Source organism: Ammospiza caudacuta, chromosome 1, assembly GCF_027887145.1.
Source record: "Ammospiza caudacuta isolate bAmmCau1 chromosome 1, bAmmCau1.pri, whole genome shotgun sequence".
In the NCBI taxonomy this organism is placed as follows: Eukaryota; Metazoa; Chordata; class Aves; order Passeriformes; family Passerellidae; genus Ammospiza; species Ammospiza caudacuta.
The window spans coordinates 70,870,629-70,889,139 of record NC_080593.1 but is presented as its reverse complement, the minus strand read 5'-3'; the positions used below and the strand labels follow the sequence as shown (position 1 = coordinate 70,889,139).

Sequence of the window (18,511 nt, the reverse complement as noted above, 5' to 3'; positions counted from 1 at the left end):
AAGAGGACTTTGTAGTAGGTGGTCTTTGCAGAGGTTTTCTAACTCCTTGTGCTTTTATAACAAGAATTATGACAGAATAATAGAATGGTATGGGCAAGATCGTGGGAGCAGTCAATCAGATATCCACATTAAATTGTTGGGGAGATAGTGTGAGGAAATTAGGTTAAAAAAAAGGGTGGAGAGAAATAAAGAGAGAGAGAGAGCGTTCTGCTAATGTAGAAGATTGTCCATTGTAAAAAACAGTCTTGTTGAAACCTCTTCAGTGAGTCTGGCTCCTGAGAGGAAAGATCTTGTATAGAAACTGTCTTTCTGCACTCTCCTTGTCTGCATGAGAATCAGTCTTTCAGGAAGAGGGCTGTTTTAATAAAAATATATTTTATGTGTAATACATATTTCATAAAGAATAGATTTTATCTTTAGGAAAGCATACAGAATTGCAACAAAAGCTCAGAATTAGGTGGTTGTCATGTTTTGTCAAATGAAAAAGTAATTTTTTGTCAGATTTGCCTTAAAATATTTTTTAAGAAATTTAGGAACTTGCCACAGCAGTATAGTGGCTAGGCTTCCCAGTAAGCACCTCAGTCATGTTAGCTATGGACATCTGTCCTAAGGAGAGGAAATATAAATGAATTGAAGGCTCCCAAGCATTTGCTTGATATTTATAATAATGGCATATTACAAATAGTTCCAGTCTTTGAAATAAATGAAAGCATTTGCTGTTTAAAAATAATAATCATAGAGCATCTCAGTGTTGTAGTGCTTTGAATTGTGTTGAGATTTACTGTGGTATTCTCATTCCAGTGAGGTATTTTAAAGCAATTCTGCAGTAAGTATGGAAATACTTTAGAAGAAATACTAGATCTCAGGAGGCTCAGTGTTTTTATTACATTTATTTAGCTCATCATGAAGGGGGATCTAGTGCTGATTTCTGAAATCCAGAAAAAGATGTTGTAATATTACTTTTGAGTTTTGGTATTGAGACGAGCCAATTACCTGTGTGCCTGGGTATTTTGGAAGCAACAATAGCTGCAATGCAAGGGAGCTATAATGTTTGGGAAGGGGTCAACCAAACAATACCACACAAATAATACCACAGTAGCTTCTATTTTACTTGTTTTTCTCAAGGTTTTTTCCTCTCCATATTACCTGATGTTCCTGAAGATGGCTTTTTTACATCACTTTTACTGATTAATATTCCACATAAATATTTACAAAAAATTGCTCCAAAATAAAAGAGGTGTTTTATATTGACTAACTGGTATCTAGACACATGTTGCTTCCTGCAGAAGGTGGTTGTGTGCCTGGAAGGGCCTAACACCACTGTTCCTTTACAGCTGTTGTGTATCCTTGAGCTCTGCTGAGGATCTGTGAGAAAAGCTGTAAAGACTACATAGATGAGATTGTGAGGAATACATGCAGCTTATTCTCCTCCCTCCTGGTAAAATTATAGACCTTATTTTTCTCTAGCATCCTATTTCTCTTGTGCTGCCCGCTGTTTTGTTGGGCAGTGCTATAGTTTTGAATGCAGCACAGATGAGAGGAAAGCTGGGCAAACCTTGTGACTCCAAGATTAGGGATGTTGACAAAAGAGAAGGTCTGTCCTTTTCACGTGTGCTAAGTGGATCAATAGTTGTGCAGATGATGTGTCTGGACAAGAAGGCTTGGAGTAGGCAAAGCGAGGTAAGAGGAATTACCAAAGTGTCTGGATTTGAAAGGAGGATGGAATAGTAACATCCTTCTCCCTCCCTGCTTGAACTTATGGGTGAAAAGTCAGAGGGACCATTAACAGGATGGGGCAGAAACAGTTTGTCTGCAAGATGAGGATCTGGCTTCAGTTTTTGGGTGAAGCAGGGACTGTCTCTGTGCGAGAGAGGAGGAGAAGGAGAAGCTGGTTCAGTGAAAGAAGTAGGAGTAGGCCACTGGAACAGAGCACAGCCTTCTCTTCCATAGCTGGAGATGACTGTCAGCTGATTTCTTTGTAATCTGGTGATACAGTTCTTTTCTTGAGTGCTGTTCTACCCTTATGGCCTCCATCTGTTGACTACTTGCTTCTCCAGTCTCATGTTGGTTTCATGTAAAATGTTCCAGTAGTTTACATGTAAGACTATTAAGAGTACCTATATAACTTAATTCCTTTTTCATAGTTGGTTATTTGCAAAAAAAAAAAGCAGAGAAACCAATGATTTATTAAACACATTATGGAATTTTTAATGTCAAGAAGTATTATGAAGTTTGCCACGGAAAGATACAAAGCCAAACTAGATATGCATTGTGTGTGTTATCATGGGCCCTTACCAGCCTTCCTTCACTGCCATGTCCTACTCTGGACATGGCTGACGTAGTGCAATTTGCTATGTTCTTGCTTGTTCAACATGAATTTACATCTGTTATTAATTACATACTGTTCAGTGTGAAAAACTCTCTGAAGATATTAATACTTGTGTTGTGTTCAGGGTATCTAAATCCCTTTTCTTTGTTAATGAATTTGTTTTCAAAAGTAGCTTTTGAAATGAGTGATGGTATTCCTATTTTAAATATGTAAAACCAAGAAACAGACATTTGAAAACAGACATATTTATGAAATTGAGGTGGTTGTTTAGGACCTCAGTATTTCAGAACATTGTGCAGTATTCCCTGTATTCAGGATGCATTTCACACTGACTTCAGGTGTGGCTGTGGGCTCTGAAGTTGGATCAGAATTCTGAGTTTTGTTACAGGTGACATTCTATGCATCTGTGGTATGGACAGACAAAGACAGGAGACCCTATTCTGAGGGTAGTATTTGATTACTTTTAGTATAAGATCATCTTTCCAGTTCCTGCCTTGTCTATTTCCATCTTAATTTTCAGTGTGTGTTCCAGCTTTGGAATGTGAAGAATGAAATCAGCTGGTGGGAGCTTCTTTGATTCTTGTGTCAGATCTAGATACTACCGGTGAAAAATGTGGGGAGGCTGTGTAGGAGCATGGGGTATCTTGGTACAATGAAAGTGTTTTGTATATGCAAAAACAAGCTGAAACAAGTGTGTCTTAATTCTAGTATGTCTTAACTGCAGGGACTTGGAAACTGCAGTTTTGCTGCTATTTATTGTTAGAGATGGTTTAGAGAGCTTCTTGGTTTCATGGACTTAACATTTGCAAATAAAAGTAGAAAATACATTTTGGTTAAAAAAGCAATAGCTAAGGAGAGCCTTATGAAACTTGACTTACATTCCACGTATTTTTTACTAACCTGAACTTCCAAAATTGTTTACACTAAAGTGGTGTGTGTGTGTAACTGAGGTTTTGGAATGGTGGTGGTTTTTAATAAGACTCGTAATTCAGATTATACTGATTATATATATATATATACATATATACACTCAGCTTATTATAGGTGTTTATAGCTGCAGAGCTACACAAAGGAAACTGCTAATAAAAAATATGCATTTGCAATCAGTTGCATAGTAAACTAAATGTAGACCACATTACATCAGTACCATATTTGTGTTTGAGCTACAGAACTCATTAATGACACAATTAATTAAACTGGTCTGAGTTGACTCAATTTCAGGTGCAAAGGAGCACTCTTCTGGAAATGCTTCTTCAATAATTTTACGTACATTTTTGTTGATATGTTTGGGTATTGTTTGTTTTGTTGATGATCTCTGTTAGTGTAGTATTTACAAGTCATGTTCTAATTTTCTCAGTGCATGTTAACATTGATGCTTTATACAAATAAGTGCCAAGTGCTTCCTCACATGGGACTGTCTATGTCAATAGGTCTTATTTTGATGGAGAAGTTGTCCAAATACGTAATCATAGTCTATTACTTATCTTAGATTAACAGTTCTGAACTTCCTAAGGAGTACAATAATAATTTTCAAATAGAAGTTGTCAGAATTCAAATGAGTCTATTACATAAGTAATTTGAAGTCTGTGTCTACATATTCATTAAGCATTCAGAAAGTTTAATATTTCTCTGAATAGACTTTTTCTTTCAGAAACCTATATTTAACTTTTTTAAAAGTGCAAAGAAGGTATAATTTTTCTTTATTGTTTTATGACTGTGTCAAAAAAGACTTTGAGTGGTGTTCCATATTTACATTTGTATTTCCCTACAATTTGAGAAGAACGGGTTAAAATTATTTTAATAATTTTTATATAATTAATGGAGTTTCAATTTATTGTTTCTTGATAAACAGATAAAAGCAACTCAGATTGCAGTAACTGAAAATTCATCATGTCTCGAGCACGGCAGCCCCCACTGGTAACCGGTATCTCTCCCAATGAAGGCATCGCGTGGACAAAAGTGACAATTAGAGGAGAAAATTTGGGAACTGGACCTACAGACCTCCTAGGTAAGTTGAAAAATCACCCTTTTGGTATGGCAGAAGGTAACATTTTGGATATGATTAGAGATTAATTTTTTGCATGATAGAATCTGTGTTGAATGCTCTTTACATTAATATGCACTTGAATTCATAAATACAGAGATACTACCCAATGTGTAACCAACCAGACTGACTGCCTTTTTAGATGAACCCTTAATCTGAGTCAGCATCCTGTGCTGAACATGAAATGCTTTTTGCAGTGTACTAGAAGAGGGTAGATGTAATGAGATGCTCTTTTGTTACTTTCTCAGGAACTGAGAATTTCCCCTTAGTAATGTTCATGTCAGAAGTGTTTTCTGTGTATTCAGAAAGTCATTGGGGATTTTCTCCCATATTTGCCCTAAACCAAGACATTGCTATGCCTTGAGTTAAAGTCAGTTTGTATATCTGCAGCAGTTATGATAAAGCAGGTTCAGTGATTTAGCTACACAATATGTGAAGAACCCTTTTCATTACTGTTTTGATTTTTAACATGGTAATTTCATCAGAATCGTAGCTCCTGTGCTGGAGGAGGGGACAAGATCTTTTCACTGATTCTCCTGGTCACAGACCTTGTTCATTACTGCTCTCTTGCTTCCTTTTCAGGCTGAAATGTCTTAGCTTATTTAATTTTTCTGCATGTATCCTTGGCCTTTCTTCTTGCTGTTCAGTGAATCTCTTTTACTTTCACTGCCAGTCGTGGGTGTCACATCTTGGTTGTGTGCACTGTTCAGGATGTGAATGCCCTGTGGCATAACGCTGTACTTTCACTTTTGTTTTGTGTTTCGGCCATAGAGTTCTGTTTTCTGTGTAACTCCTACTGAGAATCAAGCTAATGTTTTTGTTGTTCTGCCTACTATAGTTCCATGATTAAATGCATGAGGATTAGTAGTCAGTTTGAGGGTGCCATCTATGAATTTAAAGTTTTGCCTGCGTGCATCTTGTCTTTGTTCAGTGAATTTCAGCCGTTGTGTTATAATATCTACATTATAGTGCATCACTCAACCTAGTAAGTTCTGGCTTGCATTTTTCTGGGATTTATGGTCTTCATGCTCCGAATAAAAGAAAATCATCAGCAAACTTTATAACCTCTTTATCTTGTCATGTATAAGTGTACTGAACACAAGTGATCTTGGCATATACCATGTGGAACTTTCCTCAGTCAAATCACATCATATACTGTAACCCTGTTTCTATGTTGCTGAGCTATTTATCCATTAGAGGTTTGTATCCTATAGCTGCATCATTTTCTTAAGCCTTTCAAAAAAGACTCAGTAAAGGTTCCTGGAAATCCAAGTTAACTATAACTACTGGAATTTCCCTTATTTTTTTTGTTAGTCATGCATATGTGTACTTCAGTAGTCATGTTAGAGGCAATTTGTCTAATTTGTTGTGGAATCACGACTCCTCTGAAGGCCATTGGAATTTTGTTTGGCTTTGCTAGAAAAAATATTTCGCTTCATGGCTGTAAACCAAAGTTCACAAATTCCATTCACGGCCACCACAATGAGCTTTATGGCCAAGCATAAGCTACTACATTTTCCACTCCATTTCAGTTTGCTGTCTCTCACCAGGAGAAATAGTATTTTCCTGAGCTGCTAGGTGAGGTTGCAGTACACTATAGAATTCATATTGAGAAATCCTCAAGTAACTGATGATGTTAGGGGTGAGTATATTTCTGTGTATTTGTGTGGCTGATGTACTTCAATAGCCTTGTTAGTTCATTGGCATGATCCTCTTAGAAATGATCAGTGCTATGTTCTTGGAAGGAAGACGTATCCTGAGCTGTACCTCGGTATTACAGCTGACCAGCTGCTGATATTTCTTCTTATATTTCTTTCAGAGTAATATTTGTAACACACACTGCTAATAATTTTATGCTTTGAGGTAAAAATAAATAAGGCATTGCCTTGTTCTCTCCTTAGCTCAGTTGTCAGCTTTCTCCAGTAAGTGACTAAGGCCCCAGATAGGTAAAGATTTCTTTTGATGGTTAAATTAGTCATGTAAATATTCCCTATTACTGAATGAAAGTACTTGGAAAAGTGAGGCTTTGTAGGCATGAGAGTTAAGCAAGTTTGAGTGAGGTCTTTATAAAGTTTAAAAAGTTTGAGATGCATTAGTGTAAAATAAAAAGCAAGAAACTTTTTTTCTGTATATAAACACAGTATCACATTATAGAAGAACATTCTTTTGGTTTCATTTAAGAGAGAGCCTTATAGTAATCTCTTTGTATCTTTGAAAGCAAATGAACTTTTTATTTGTAACTCTATAGCTCATGGTACAAAATGTCAGATCCAGGAGAAACCTGTAACATATGTGTTTTCATGGTTTAACTTGTCTTTTAAGACATTTGTAGCTGTATTTTTTAGACATTGTAAAATTGTCCATATATGAGCTTAAATAAAATCAGAAAGTCTCCATAAGAGTATTACTTATGGCTATTTATAGAAAGGCATATAAAAGCTAGAAGCTGAGAATGATGTTCTCAGAGATCTTTATACCATGCAACGAATTCAAATTAAGTTTTACTTAAAGGCGAGTTTCCTATTTCTGGAGAAAGAAATGTGGTAACTGTGCTATCAAAACTTTTCCCCCAACATGCCTTTATTTGTTTTAGAAATTGTGTTGTGCCATTGCTGTTTCATATGGTATATAAAATCTTGATAGAGACTTAAGTTCCTTTTGCATTTTGAAGATACAGGCAAAGGCCATTTCCTACCAATTCAAAAGTATTGGACCTTGTATCTTGATGTCTTGAGAGCTTTTGGAACCTCTGATGAATAGACAATAATTGGTACAAGGATCTTCAAACAGTTACTATAGCTTAGTTCTCGATTTTAAAGTATTGTTCAATTGAACCATAAATTCAGAAAATACAGGGTGAAAACATCTTTATAAATTGTTTGGGCAAAGTGTTTCAGTTAGTGTTAGTTCCTATCACAATCTTTTTTCCTTTAGAGAAGATGCAAGCATAAAACTGTAAGAGATGTAATAATATAACCATATAGCATAAGGTTATATTATTGCATGTATGTAATATGCATTCTTATATATGGGGTTTTTTCTTTCCCCCATGAAAATAAAACCTGATTAAAATTTTATGAGTAAATAAGCAAAATATTTTTTAAGCCTTTCTGTTTGTATATCCTATTTCATCCCACTCTCCACATTTTATTCAGAAAGAATATTTAAGAAGCAAATCTACTGTCCTTTCTCGAGTAAAATTAATTTCAGTTGTAATAAGTTTCAGTGCCTTTCCATTTTTTTCATTTTTGGATTTCATTTTCAAAATAGTTTTTGGCAGGGAGTAATGCATTTTTATGTCTGACAGCCATGAAAACTGCCAAATTTCTCTGCTGTGTCATGTCAAAGACTTAAATTGTGAGACAAAATAAGTGTGAAGCTTTGGTACTAAGCCACATAGGCTGACCTTTTTCTGTCTCTAAGTATTTTCTAAATTGGTCAGAGCTTTCTAGAAATTAAAAACAAAAGTCAAGCCAGCAGGGGAGGAACTGCTCTGCCTGACTAAATTATACTCCAGTACAGCCAACACACTAGTACAGCCTTGTTCTTTTGGACATAAGGCAAAATGTTTTTGGCTAAGGGTGTTATTTAAGAATAACCTAATGGAGTTTTCTTCAAATTGATACTAGAGCAGTTAGGATCTTGCCAGTTTTCCAGGACAGCAGAACTCCAGCTATGAATATGGAAATTGTTCTAGATCTGAGAAAATAATCCATCTATTCCAGCATCCAGAGTCCTGATCTGACCAGAACCAATCAGTTGGTTGTGATCAGTTCATGATTGATTTGATTGATCAGACCGATTTGATGTGGAATCTCAGGAAGCCTTGGACCTTAGATTAAGGTGCACCTTGGCTCTTAAGTCATGAGAGGTGTTCTTGAGCACTGAAGCTTGTCAGTCTCTTCCTATGAGAAAAGACCTCCTTGTATTTCATAGTTTGTCATCCTTCTTGTGAGAAAGTGAAGAATAGGGGATAGATGAGCATTACATGATTATTATTTTATATAACAAGGGCAGTTTATTAATCAGAATCAGTCTTGCATTGTGGATTTTTTATAAAAGAGGTTGGGATGGAATATTTGTCAATTAATACTACTTCAGCCAAAACAGCTTTCTGCATCCACTGAAGTACTGCTAAACAAATAAGGTTGAAGAAATATTGTTAATTGTAAATATTTTACAGAGAGTCTTTTTTTTTTCTGTGCAAAGTCATATAGACTGAACTTGTGAAAAGTTTGCTGTGTGCAGCTTTTAAGGGAAGTTTCACAGAAATGCAATACTTAACAGCAGTTCTCCAGTGTCTTGCAGACTGAAAATCTATTGTTCTATGTGAAGTAAAAGTTGCAGTAGCCCAAAAGTGGTGGAAGAGATTAAATAAGTTTCAAACTGCACTGCTTGTATCTCATGAATTGTCACTGGGACAAAAGACCTGAAGTCACCTAGGAAACATCTGAAAAATGTATTTGTGTTTCCTTGACTGTAATCTGTAGGGGACTGGTGAAGGATTATATATTTATGTAAAACACATGTAGCATCATAAATGAATTTGCATTGCAGAATTTCAAAAGATACTTCTATTAATAGAATTATATTTCTTTTTTTTTTTTTCTTCCCAGGTTTAACAATCTGTGGGCACAACTGTCTCCTCACTGCAGAATGGATGTCTGCCAGTAAAATTGTGTGTCGAGTTGGACAAGCTAAAAATGACAAGGGAGACATTATTGTTACTACAAAGTCTGGTGGCAAAGGAACTTCAACTGTTTCCTTCAAACTTCTTAAACCTGAAAAAATAGGTATATTTCTTGTTCAAATCCACATCTATTTTCTTTGCCAAGAAAATATATGACTGAATGCCTCTTCGTATAAAATGTATGTTTGAAATGGATCCACCTCAGGACAATTTTCAGTTGTTTAGAAAATGCAGAGTATATAAATGAAATATCCATATATATATATATATATAGAGAGAGAGAGATAGAAACTCAGAGTATAGGTAAAATTATTCCTTTCTCAATATCTTGATAAAATCTGCAGTGATGAAGGATCTTTATCCTTTTCTTTATGGAATAGTTCTAAACTTCTGAAATTTTAGAAAACTTAATAACAGATCTAGTAATTACTCCTAAGTGTAGTAGATAAATACAAAGTCTGGACCAGCTCATGAGCTTTACACCTAAATCCTGAGCTGACAGTTAATCCTTTAAAGAAAGTTGAGTCATCAGTGACATTTCTTATTTGTAATTCAAACCATCCTGCAAGACAAAGTCTTAAGTATTTCTCATGAGATGCTTAACCATTGAAATTATTTTGTCAAGCACTCCAGGACCTCTGCTTAACCTAGAATCCAGTCTAAATACCCTGTGGATTGAAAATGTTTCTCTCAGAACCCCTCATTGATGAGCTGGTTATCTTTCCTAACACAAGAGTTCCCACAAGAACTGTTTTAAGCTCTTATTCTCAGCTCTTCAGTGACGGTTAAATAACATGTGATTTCTCCCAAGCTGCACTAATATCTTAATAATAGAAAGGTGAAAAGTATAAGTGCAAATGTTACACAGTAGAGCTTTTGGCGATGTGAGAGAAGAATTCATATTTGAAAATGTGGGAAAATGTGGGGATGGAGTAATTTCTGGTGTTGCATCTGATGGATATGTTAAAGGAGGGCAAGGCTAAGGGTATGGCTGGCTCCATTTTTAGCTGAGATTGCAGGACATATTGTGCCTCACCTTTATGCATTGTCTGTACTAAGGCACTGGAAGCAAAGTCAGTTCTGTGTCCTTGAAGTCATTTATCTTGGCATGTGGCCAAAGTTCAGTTACCTTTTGGATAGCAAATGGGACAGAAAAGGAAGTTTCCCTAAAATATGCAAATGAGAAGACTTTCAGTTAATTGCTCTTTGGAAAGTAGCAGATAACAAGGTTTGGATAGAAACCAAAATACTTGCAGGAATGAAAATACTAATACTTTGTGGTCAGGAAAAAGCTTCTGATGTACGTGAAACTGTGCACTCTGCAAAAGGATAATGTTTGATGCCCAGCCATGAATACCTTTTCAGCAGCTATAATAAAATAATTTAGCATAATTGCATCCAGGTTGTTTTGCCATGTATCTTTCAATATATTACCTAGGCATGCATTTTATATTTATCAGGATTTTTCAAATTAATTCAGTATGTTAGAAGTTGATGGTGCTGGACTGCCCTTGTTGTTTTAAGGATCTGTGCTTTGTTTTCTCTAGGTATCTTGGATCAGTCTGCTGTCTGGGTGGATGAAATGAACTATTATGACATGCGCACTGACAGGAACAAAGGGATTCCCCCCTTGTCCTTACGTCCAGCTAATCCGCTCGGTATTGAGATAGACAAGTGAGTACCAAATGCCTTTAATCCACTTCTTTAGTGCTTTTCTCTCTATGTGTCTTTGTGAATTCCAGGGAAGTTTAATGGTTTGCAGGGCAGGGAAAGATTTAAAAACACATACATCTATTAGCTGCTAGTATTCTATTCGGTACTCTGAGTTGTTAGTGGGAGTTGTATCCTACTTAATAATCCTCTATTTTGGATCATCAATTAGAACTGTAGATAATCTAAAAGCCTGATATATTGAACCTCAGTGATGTTTAGATTTTGAAGATTGGTAAATAACCTAAGGCTTCAGATTTATTCATTGTAGTTATGGAATACCCACTGTTGCATTTGAGTTTCACGGGGCTTTTAAGGATATTAGATTGCTATCTGTTGCTAAAATTGCACTGTAAAATGTGATTTATTATACCACATCAGCTAGTTTATTTTATTGAAATACTAGTATTGTTTTCCAGCACACAGTCTTCTTTACTTTAGTTCTTAAGTACGGTGGAATTTATGACATTTTTGTCTGAAATAGTAACTTTATAGTGAATGATAAAGGGAATTAGGGGTCTTTAAATGGGACACCCTTCAAACCATCCCAACTCTTAGAAATAGCATCAGGAATACTTTTCTCAATCAAGATGCCAGTCCTACCAAACAAAAGGCTATTTAAAATTAAATTATTACTAAGGTCTCATCTGCTGAATACTTTTGTTTGTGAGGGGGAACGCATTGGAAAAAAGTCTGCAGTGTCCATTGTTACCTTGTTCTGATGAGAAAGCTGCACTTTCCCAAAATCCATATGGGATTTCTAGCAGACCCACACCACCCATCCAGCCTCTGGCTGTGCATTTCTTTCCTAGTTTGAATATATATTTTTCTTTCTTTTCAAAGTCCTAACCCAATTTTTTTTAATAAGGTGGAGATTTTATCTCTTAAAGTATTTTTCTTTAGCCTTTGGTGTAACTTCTGACAGGTAATTCTTTCATGTTCCTCAGTTTTCCAGACCCTGACAAAATTTGGACCATGATACTATGGACAATATTCCAATGTGTTACTAGGAGATTTTCTGTCACTCTTCCACTCTCCCTCGCCTTTTTGTAAATTAAAAACCCCATAACAATCCTTTTTACCACTGTGCTGCACAGCAGCTAGCAGTGAGTGCTTTGTTAGCTGATTCTCTTGAGTCGCTACTTATGGTTAAGACATTATCCATATGATAGATTAAGAATTATCATATAGAAACTTAAACTGCATTAGTTTAGGATTTGCTTAATTTAGAGTTGTCTATTTGGATGTTTGTTCAATAGAAAACCAATCATGTTATATTTTAAATGTTTTTTCCTGAAAACATTAGAAAATCTATTACTGAAACCCAAAGTTTCATTTGAAAAGAAATAAATGAGAAACATAGATACAGCTAGGAAATAATATTTCATAGAGGGAGGGAATTAGGAAATCTTTGGGCAAGCATATCAAGCCGAGTTCATTGTTCTTGATCTCCCAGGTTCATTGCAGGAGAAGCAGGAAGATTATGGCAAGCACCAGTTTGAGAGACCTATCACTGAGCAGTAAAACAAGTAGTTGTGTGGAGGAATTGAGGGGTTACATTGTGCAGAGGGGAAAGAGAGGAAAAGCCTGGTCTGCCCTTGTGCTATGGTTGACAGCACAGTTCTGACTGTAGATGAACGTTCTGGGTTTAATTAAAGAATGCCTTCTCAATGGAAAATCTTCCATAATTTTCTTGATAAATTAGAGCAATGTGAGGTTTATTTCTATAAAATAAACTTTAATACCATGTAGTTTAGCTGAACTCACATTTGCAAATGGAATAAATAAGTATTGAGAAGTTGTACAAGGTAGTGAAAAAAGACAATTGTAAACTAAGAAAGAGAGTGAATAAGCAAAAAATTAGCAATAGCCATTACTAGATACAGGAATATTTGTCACTAGAAGTGATAAAAGCTATTAGGATGCTTTAAAATAAAAGACATCCTGATATGATCCTAATAATACTGTTGTGTATGCAGACAGGCTCTGCAACATTATGGATATCTCTTTTATTCATACCTTTGGTTTCTTTAAATGTTTTCTTTAAACATGTGCAAATTGATATGTATTTTAATTTTGAAGCTGAAGCATTTGACATTGGTCTGACTTGTTGGGATTTACAACCCTTGCAGCCTGATGGCTGAGAAGGAAGGGAAAGGAGTGCCTTGTGTTGATTATGCAAAGAGTAGTAAACAAAAGAAACATTAATTAAGAAGTTCAGGGAGAAAAGTAGTGAAAAACAGATGTGATAAAATGGAATAGGAATGAAGTATATAGGAGTACACAAAAGAGAAGGCAGAGGAAGGTGATTAGAGTACAAATTGCAAGAGAAAAAGGCCCTCCCTGTAGAAAGTGATTATCAGGCATTAGTAAATGATACAGAAAAGACAAGCTGCAGCATGGGAATGATTTAGGGGATTTTTGAAGTGATTTTGTTGTTTTGTTTTGTTTTTTTATATGGGTTATGCTTGGCTTTAGAAGTTCCTTTTGTGGCTTTTTAAAACATTTTTATAGTACTTTGTCCAATTAAAATCTGTACTTTTTTATAGCACTTTGTCCAATTAAAATCTGTTTTAAAATTCAAAAGTTTTTACCATTTTGGTTAACCATTTTGAACCATTTTTGAACCATTCAGGTTCAAAATGGTGGATGCTTTCAAGGTCCTTCAAATGAGACCTTGAAATAAGAGAAAAAAGACCTTGTACGTAATGAAAAGAAGAGCTTCAGTACAGCAGTTTGCTAAATTATTAGGCATGGACAGGGACAAAAAAATTGTTCAGACTCTGCAGATAGAATATTGGAGTTTAATTGGGAGTGACAGAGATTTAGGTGAACAAAAGGTTTGAACTGTGAATTAAGGGAAATATGTAATAGTGGGTCTTTCTATTAATAATTAGAATACTGCCTATAGGTGTATTGTAGGAGTAACATATATATATATACACTCAGAATATGCACTGGAATTGTCCTTTCATATTCAAATTCAAATGTTGCAAGGATGCAAAAAAGACAGCAATGCATATATAGTCATCCTCCTGGCTGTTCTTTTACATAATCAAGATATTTTAAATGTTATATATGCAGTCAAGATATTTTAACTCCACATGTATACATAATGTTCAGGCCATCACCTTTCAGCCTGCAGGTTCAGGAAGTAGTAAATATACTACTACTTATACTACTCAGTAATTGCTGCCTGATAAGTTCTTCACATTTTCCAAGCATTAATTGCAGTTCCTGTGTCATGTAGCTAAGAATCTCACTTGCTAATAAATAAAATCAAGTATATTGTAATGAAACTTGAACTTGCTGGTCCGTGTGTTTTGGTGGTGGTAACCCTTGAAGTCACAAATGTATTTGCAGAAGAGTGTTTGCACACTTTTGTTCTCCTCCCTTCCTAAAAGTTGTTCATTCATCTAAAACACAGAGCTGATCCAGTCAGATAAGGGGTTTTTGGCATTGATGTAACTTAGTGTCTATTGTGTGCATGCTGTGAGATAGTCAATTCCCACCAGAAAATAGGTATTTAAAATACTTAATCTTTGAATTCTGCTTTTTAATATTTAGTAGGGGGTTTAGTGTCCTATCACTACCTTTGCACACACTTTCAGTTCAGAGCAGGTCTGTGCCACCTTCCTCCCCAGGGAGTATTCCTGGCTGTGGTGTTATGCAGATATAGCCAGGAATCCTTACAGAAACATTGAATCATAGAATAGAATCACAGAACTGTTACAGTTGAAGAAAATTCTCAAAGTCATTGAGCCTAACTTTTGACCAGTCCCCATCTTGTCAACTGAACTATATCCCCAAGTGCCACATGCAGCCATTTCTTGAACGCCTCCAGGGGCAGTGACTCTATCACCTCCCCTGGGCAGCCCATCCCAATGCCTGATGATCCTTTCAGGAAGAAAATCTTCCTGATGTTCAACCTGAACCTCATCTGGCACAGCCTGAGGCTGTGTCCTTTTGTCCTGTCGCTGGTTGCTTGGGTGAAAAGGCCATCTCCCACCTGGCTACACACCCTCCTTCCAGACAGGTGTAGAGAGTCATAAGGTCACCCCTGAGCCTCCTTTTCTCCAGACTAAACGCCTCCAGCTCCCTCAGCTGTGTCTCACAAAAGTTACCCTCTAGACCCTTCACCAGCTCCATTGCTCTTCTTTGTATGTGCTCCACCATCTCAATCTTCTTGAGTCGAGGAGCCCGGAACTGGACCCAGCACTCAAGGTGTGGCCTCACCAGTGCTGAGTTGTCATGGTTTGACACTGGCTCAATGCCAGTGCCCCCATGAAAATACTCTCTCCCTGGTGGTCTAGTGGTTAGGATTCAGCGCTCTCACTGCATCCCAGAAATCCCATTTCCTGTCAAACCACCACACGAGTACAGGGGGACAGTCACTGCCCTGGTCCTGCTGGCCACACAAGTGCTGACACAGGCCAGGATGGCCTTGGCCTTCTTGCCCATATGGGCACACACTGGCTCATGTTCAGCTGCTGTTAGCCAGCACCCCCAAGTTCTTTTCTGCCAGGCTGCTTTACAGCCATTCTGCCCCTAGCCTGTAGCTGCCTGTGACACAAGCAAGATTCAGCCTAGTTGAACCTCATACCGCTGGCTTCAGCCTATCAATCCAGCCTGTCAAGATCCCTCTGCAGAGTCTCCCTACCCTCCAGCGGATCAATACTCCTACCCAGCTTCTTGTCATGTGCAAACTTTATTTAGAGCACACTCGATCCCATTGTCCCGATAATTGATAAAGATACTGAACCGGACTGGCCCCAGTACTAACCCTTGGGAAATCCCAGTAGTGAACATCCAACAGCTGGAGGTAACTCCATTCGCCACCACTCTCTAGGCATGGCCATCCAGTTTTTAATCCAGCAAAGAGTGCACCTGTCCAAGCATTGGGTTGCCAGCTTCTCCAGGAGAAGTCTTAAACAGGTTGCAGAAAGAAAAACAAGTGTGCAGAGTAGTTGTCTCAGTATGAGAAATGTGGAACTTGGTGTGAAAATTCTGACCTTAGCAGCAATGTGGCAGTACTTTGATTGGTTTTAACAATTTAGAGCTGTTACAAAAGTAGGTTGGTAACACAACATCATTCAGAATTTGTTATTGTTCCAGGAGAGACTATGTCTCTTAGACACCGGTTAAATATGTTGATGGAAAATTTAGATCTACGTGATATTTGTGAATGAATTGCTTGTTCTGATGTACTGCATACTTCCTCCTCCTGCACGACAAGTCTTTGTTTAACCAAGGGTTCCCTGACTCCTCTTACTACTCTGTCAGACTAAGGAAATTAATTCTCTGCAAAACAGTAACATCAGTCAGACCTAGTGGTGGTTAGAAAATTTTTGAATAATGTTTGTTGTTTTGCATGTAGCAGAGGTCACTCTGGTGGATCCATCTCGTACATGAAAGCAAAGGCTGACATGCTAAGTACATTCCACATACTTCTGTATCCACCCACTCAATACAGATGCTTCCCTCTTCCCACGCCAGCTTCCAGAGCAGTTCATTTGGGAGAAGGAAACAGATGATCTTACGCTGCCACCTAATGGTAAACGTCAGCTTGCTACCACGAGATAGGAAAATACTTTCTGGAGGCCGAGATGTTTATTTTTAAATGACTTGTATGGAAATGCAGTAAATTTCATCATTGAATGTGATGGGCGTGTGGAAACTTGATTACAGAGATGCATGCAAAAAAATTCTGAAAGCTGCAAAAGAGAGTTGCAGTATAGTCCTAGCTTTATGATATTAAAAAATAAGGTAGCACTTACTGCTTGTTAGGTTGATGCATCAGCTGCAGCACGCAGCCTATAATCTCTTTGTAGATTTCTCATACCACATTCTGCCAGTTCTAAAATACAGTTGCTACTTTGTTTTCATATTTCTAATGAACTCAATGCTACTGGGAAGGAATTGCCAGAGTGCACCCTTGCCTTGTTGCCATTGGAGAGACCTTTGTTAACACCTTCTGATTTGTCGTGCTTAGTCTACACCAGTGTCCCTTATGCTGATCTTTTTGCATGCATTATTAACACAGTGCAGCTGGTACAAAGCCAGCTTCAAGGAGTCTGACTGGTACCAGACACTGGGGGGAGTGTACAGCAGCTCTAGCTGGAGCTTATTTATGCTGGTTGCTATTCAGAATCTGTGTTTATTTAAAGTTGCTCCTTTTGACCTTTTAGAAATTCCTGTGAAACTGAGCTTCAAGTTAGCTTTTGGTGTTTATATCTTGCTTTGGGATGCACCTTTAATCTGCAAATATGGTCAAAAATGCTGAAATTATGACTATAAGATTCTGAAGTTCTGGGAGCAAAACAAATTTTACAGAAAAATTACTACTTACTAAACTGCATTCATTGCCAGACTTTGTTAATTGGTATCTGTTGCATCCTGTTGCTCATATTTGATTGTGACTGCTTCAAGGCTGTGATTACCCATGGAGATTTCCAGCTAATCTCTGGAGAATATAAATGCTGTATATGGACACAAGTTCTGTAGATTTGTAAGAGCCCATGTATCCTGTACTGTGAAATTATGTTTATTGCTATTAGTCTATACAGAACCTGAAGTTTGGAGTAGCGCAAGGAGGGACTTCTCTTGATGGGTACTTGTGGCACAAGTGAATTGAACGCTGTTTTAAATCCAAAGTAAATGTGCATGACCTTTACATGGAAGCAAGGGCCACTACATCTAATGTTGTATGACTTTATTAACTACACTCAACGTGTGTTTGAGGGAAGTGAAAGTGTATCATGGCTTGTAACCAATTGTATTTTTATTATATTTCTCATTAATATAACCACTATGTGAAATCTCAAATTCTTTTGTATTTAAAATTGTTGCTGGAGCATTTATAAGACTATTCTAAAATGTTAACTATAGGTCTAGTATCAGATCTAGTTCTATTCTAGGTAAAATAGTGTGCCAAGCAGAAAATACTAGTATACAAATCCAGTATGTGTACCTTTGCTGAAATTTTAAAGGTAGTGTAATACTTAGGGTTGTCATGGGTAGTAAGCTTCACTCTTCCTTTTCTGAAGTTTTCTGGATTCAATTTGTGGTTCCCAGTATCTTTTACAATGATTACTTTTTCATTAAGTGATTCTTGTATAATGAGCAAATCAACAGAGAAATTATTTACAGTTTAATTGCATGCCATGATCTAAGCTTTTTGTACTGGTTTATCTTCACCCTGTAATGTTGAAAAGAATAAACCAGAAATACTTTCTCAAGTCACAAATGGGCTTGTTTATAAGTAAATGGTAAGAAAGTTTTCATGAGAAAAACTTCCAAACCCTGACTTATTTAATTTACTAATGGAAGTTAGTGAGACAAACTTGTGTGTATGTGGAGTCAGTCTCTTTTTAGATGCATCTGGCCAGACATTCTAGAAATACAGTTGTTTTCAGTTTGAGCATTTTAGTGTGCACTTCATTTTGAAGACAGCTGTAGCAAGTCTGTATGTAGCAAGCTGTAGCATATCTGTTAGAGGGGAAACTACTGGTAAAATGTGTGATAAAAATAAGAGTACTAAACCATACAGTATAACGTATTGCTAACATACCTCACACATTCACGATTATGTTTCTAGTCTGTTGTGACTATGTCTAAAATATGTCTGCACAGATAAAAGCATTGTTAGTTTATGGTTCTACACAAGTACATCTGCTGGAAAAAAAACCCCTCCTAATAACTTTTCAAGGCAGCCAAACATCAAATTGAAAAAAAATTC

General features: G+C 36.8%; 1 protein-coding gene across 1 annotated transcript in view; it reads left to right on the top strand.

The window, feature by feature from the left end:
• Positions 1–18,511, top strand: part of EXOC2 (exocyst complex component 2) — a 125,383-nt gene that overhangs the window by 9,542 nt on the left and 97,330 nt on the right. Inside the window, exons 2-4 of the mRNA XM_058802689.1 lie at positions 4,182–4,337; positions 8,990–9,166; positions 10,611–10,737. Of these exons, the coding sequence (XP_058658672.1) occupies positions 4,220–4,337; positions 8,990–9,166; positions 10,611–10,737 (422 nt within the window). The 5' untranslated portion in view covers positions 4,182–4,219. The remainder of the gene's footprint in view (positions 1–4,181; positions 4,338–8,989; positions 9,167–10,610; positions 10,738–18,511) is intronic.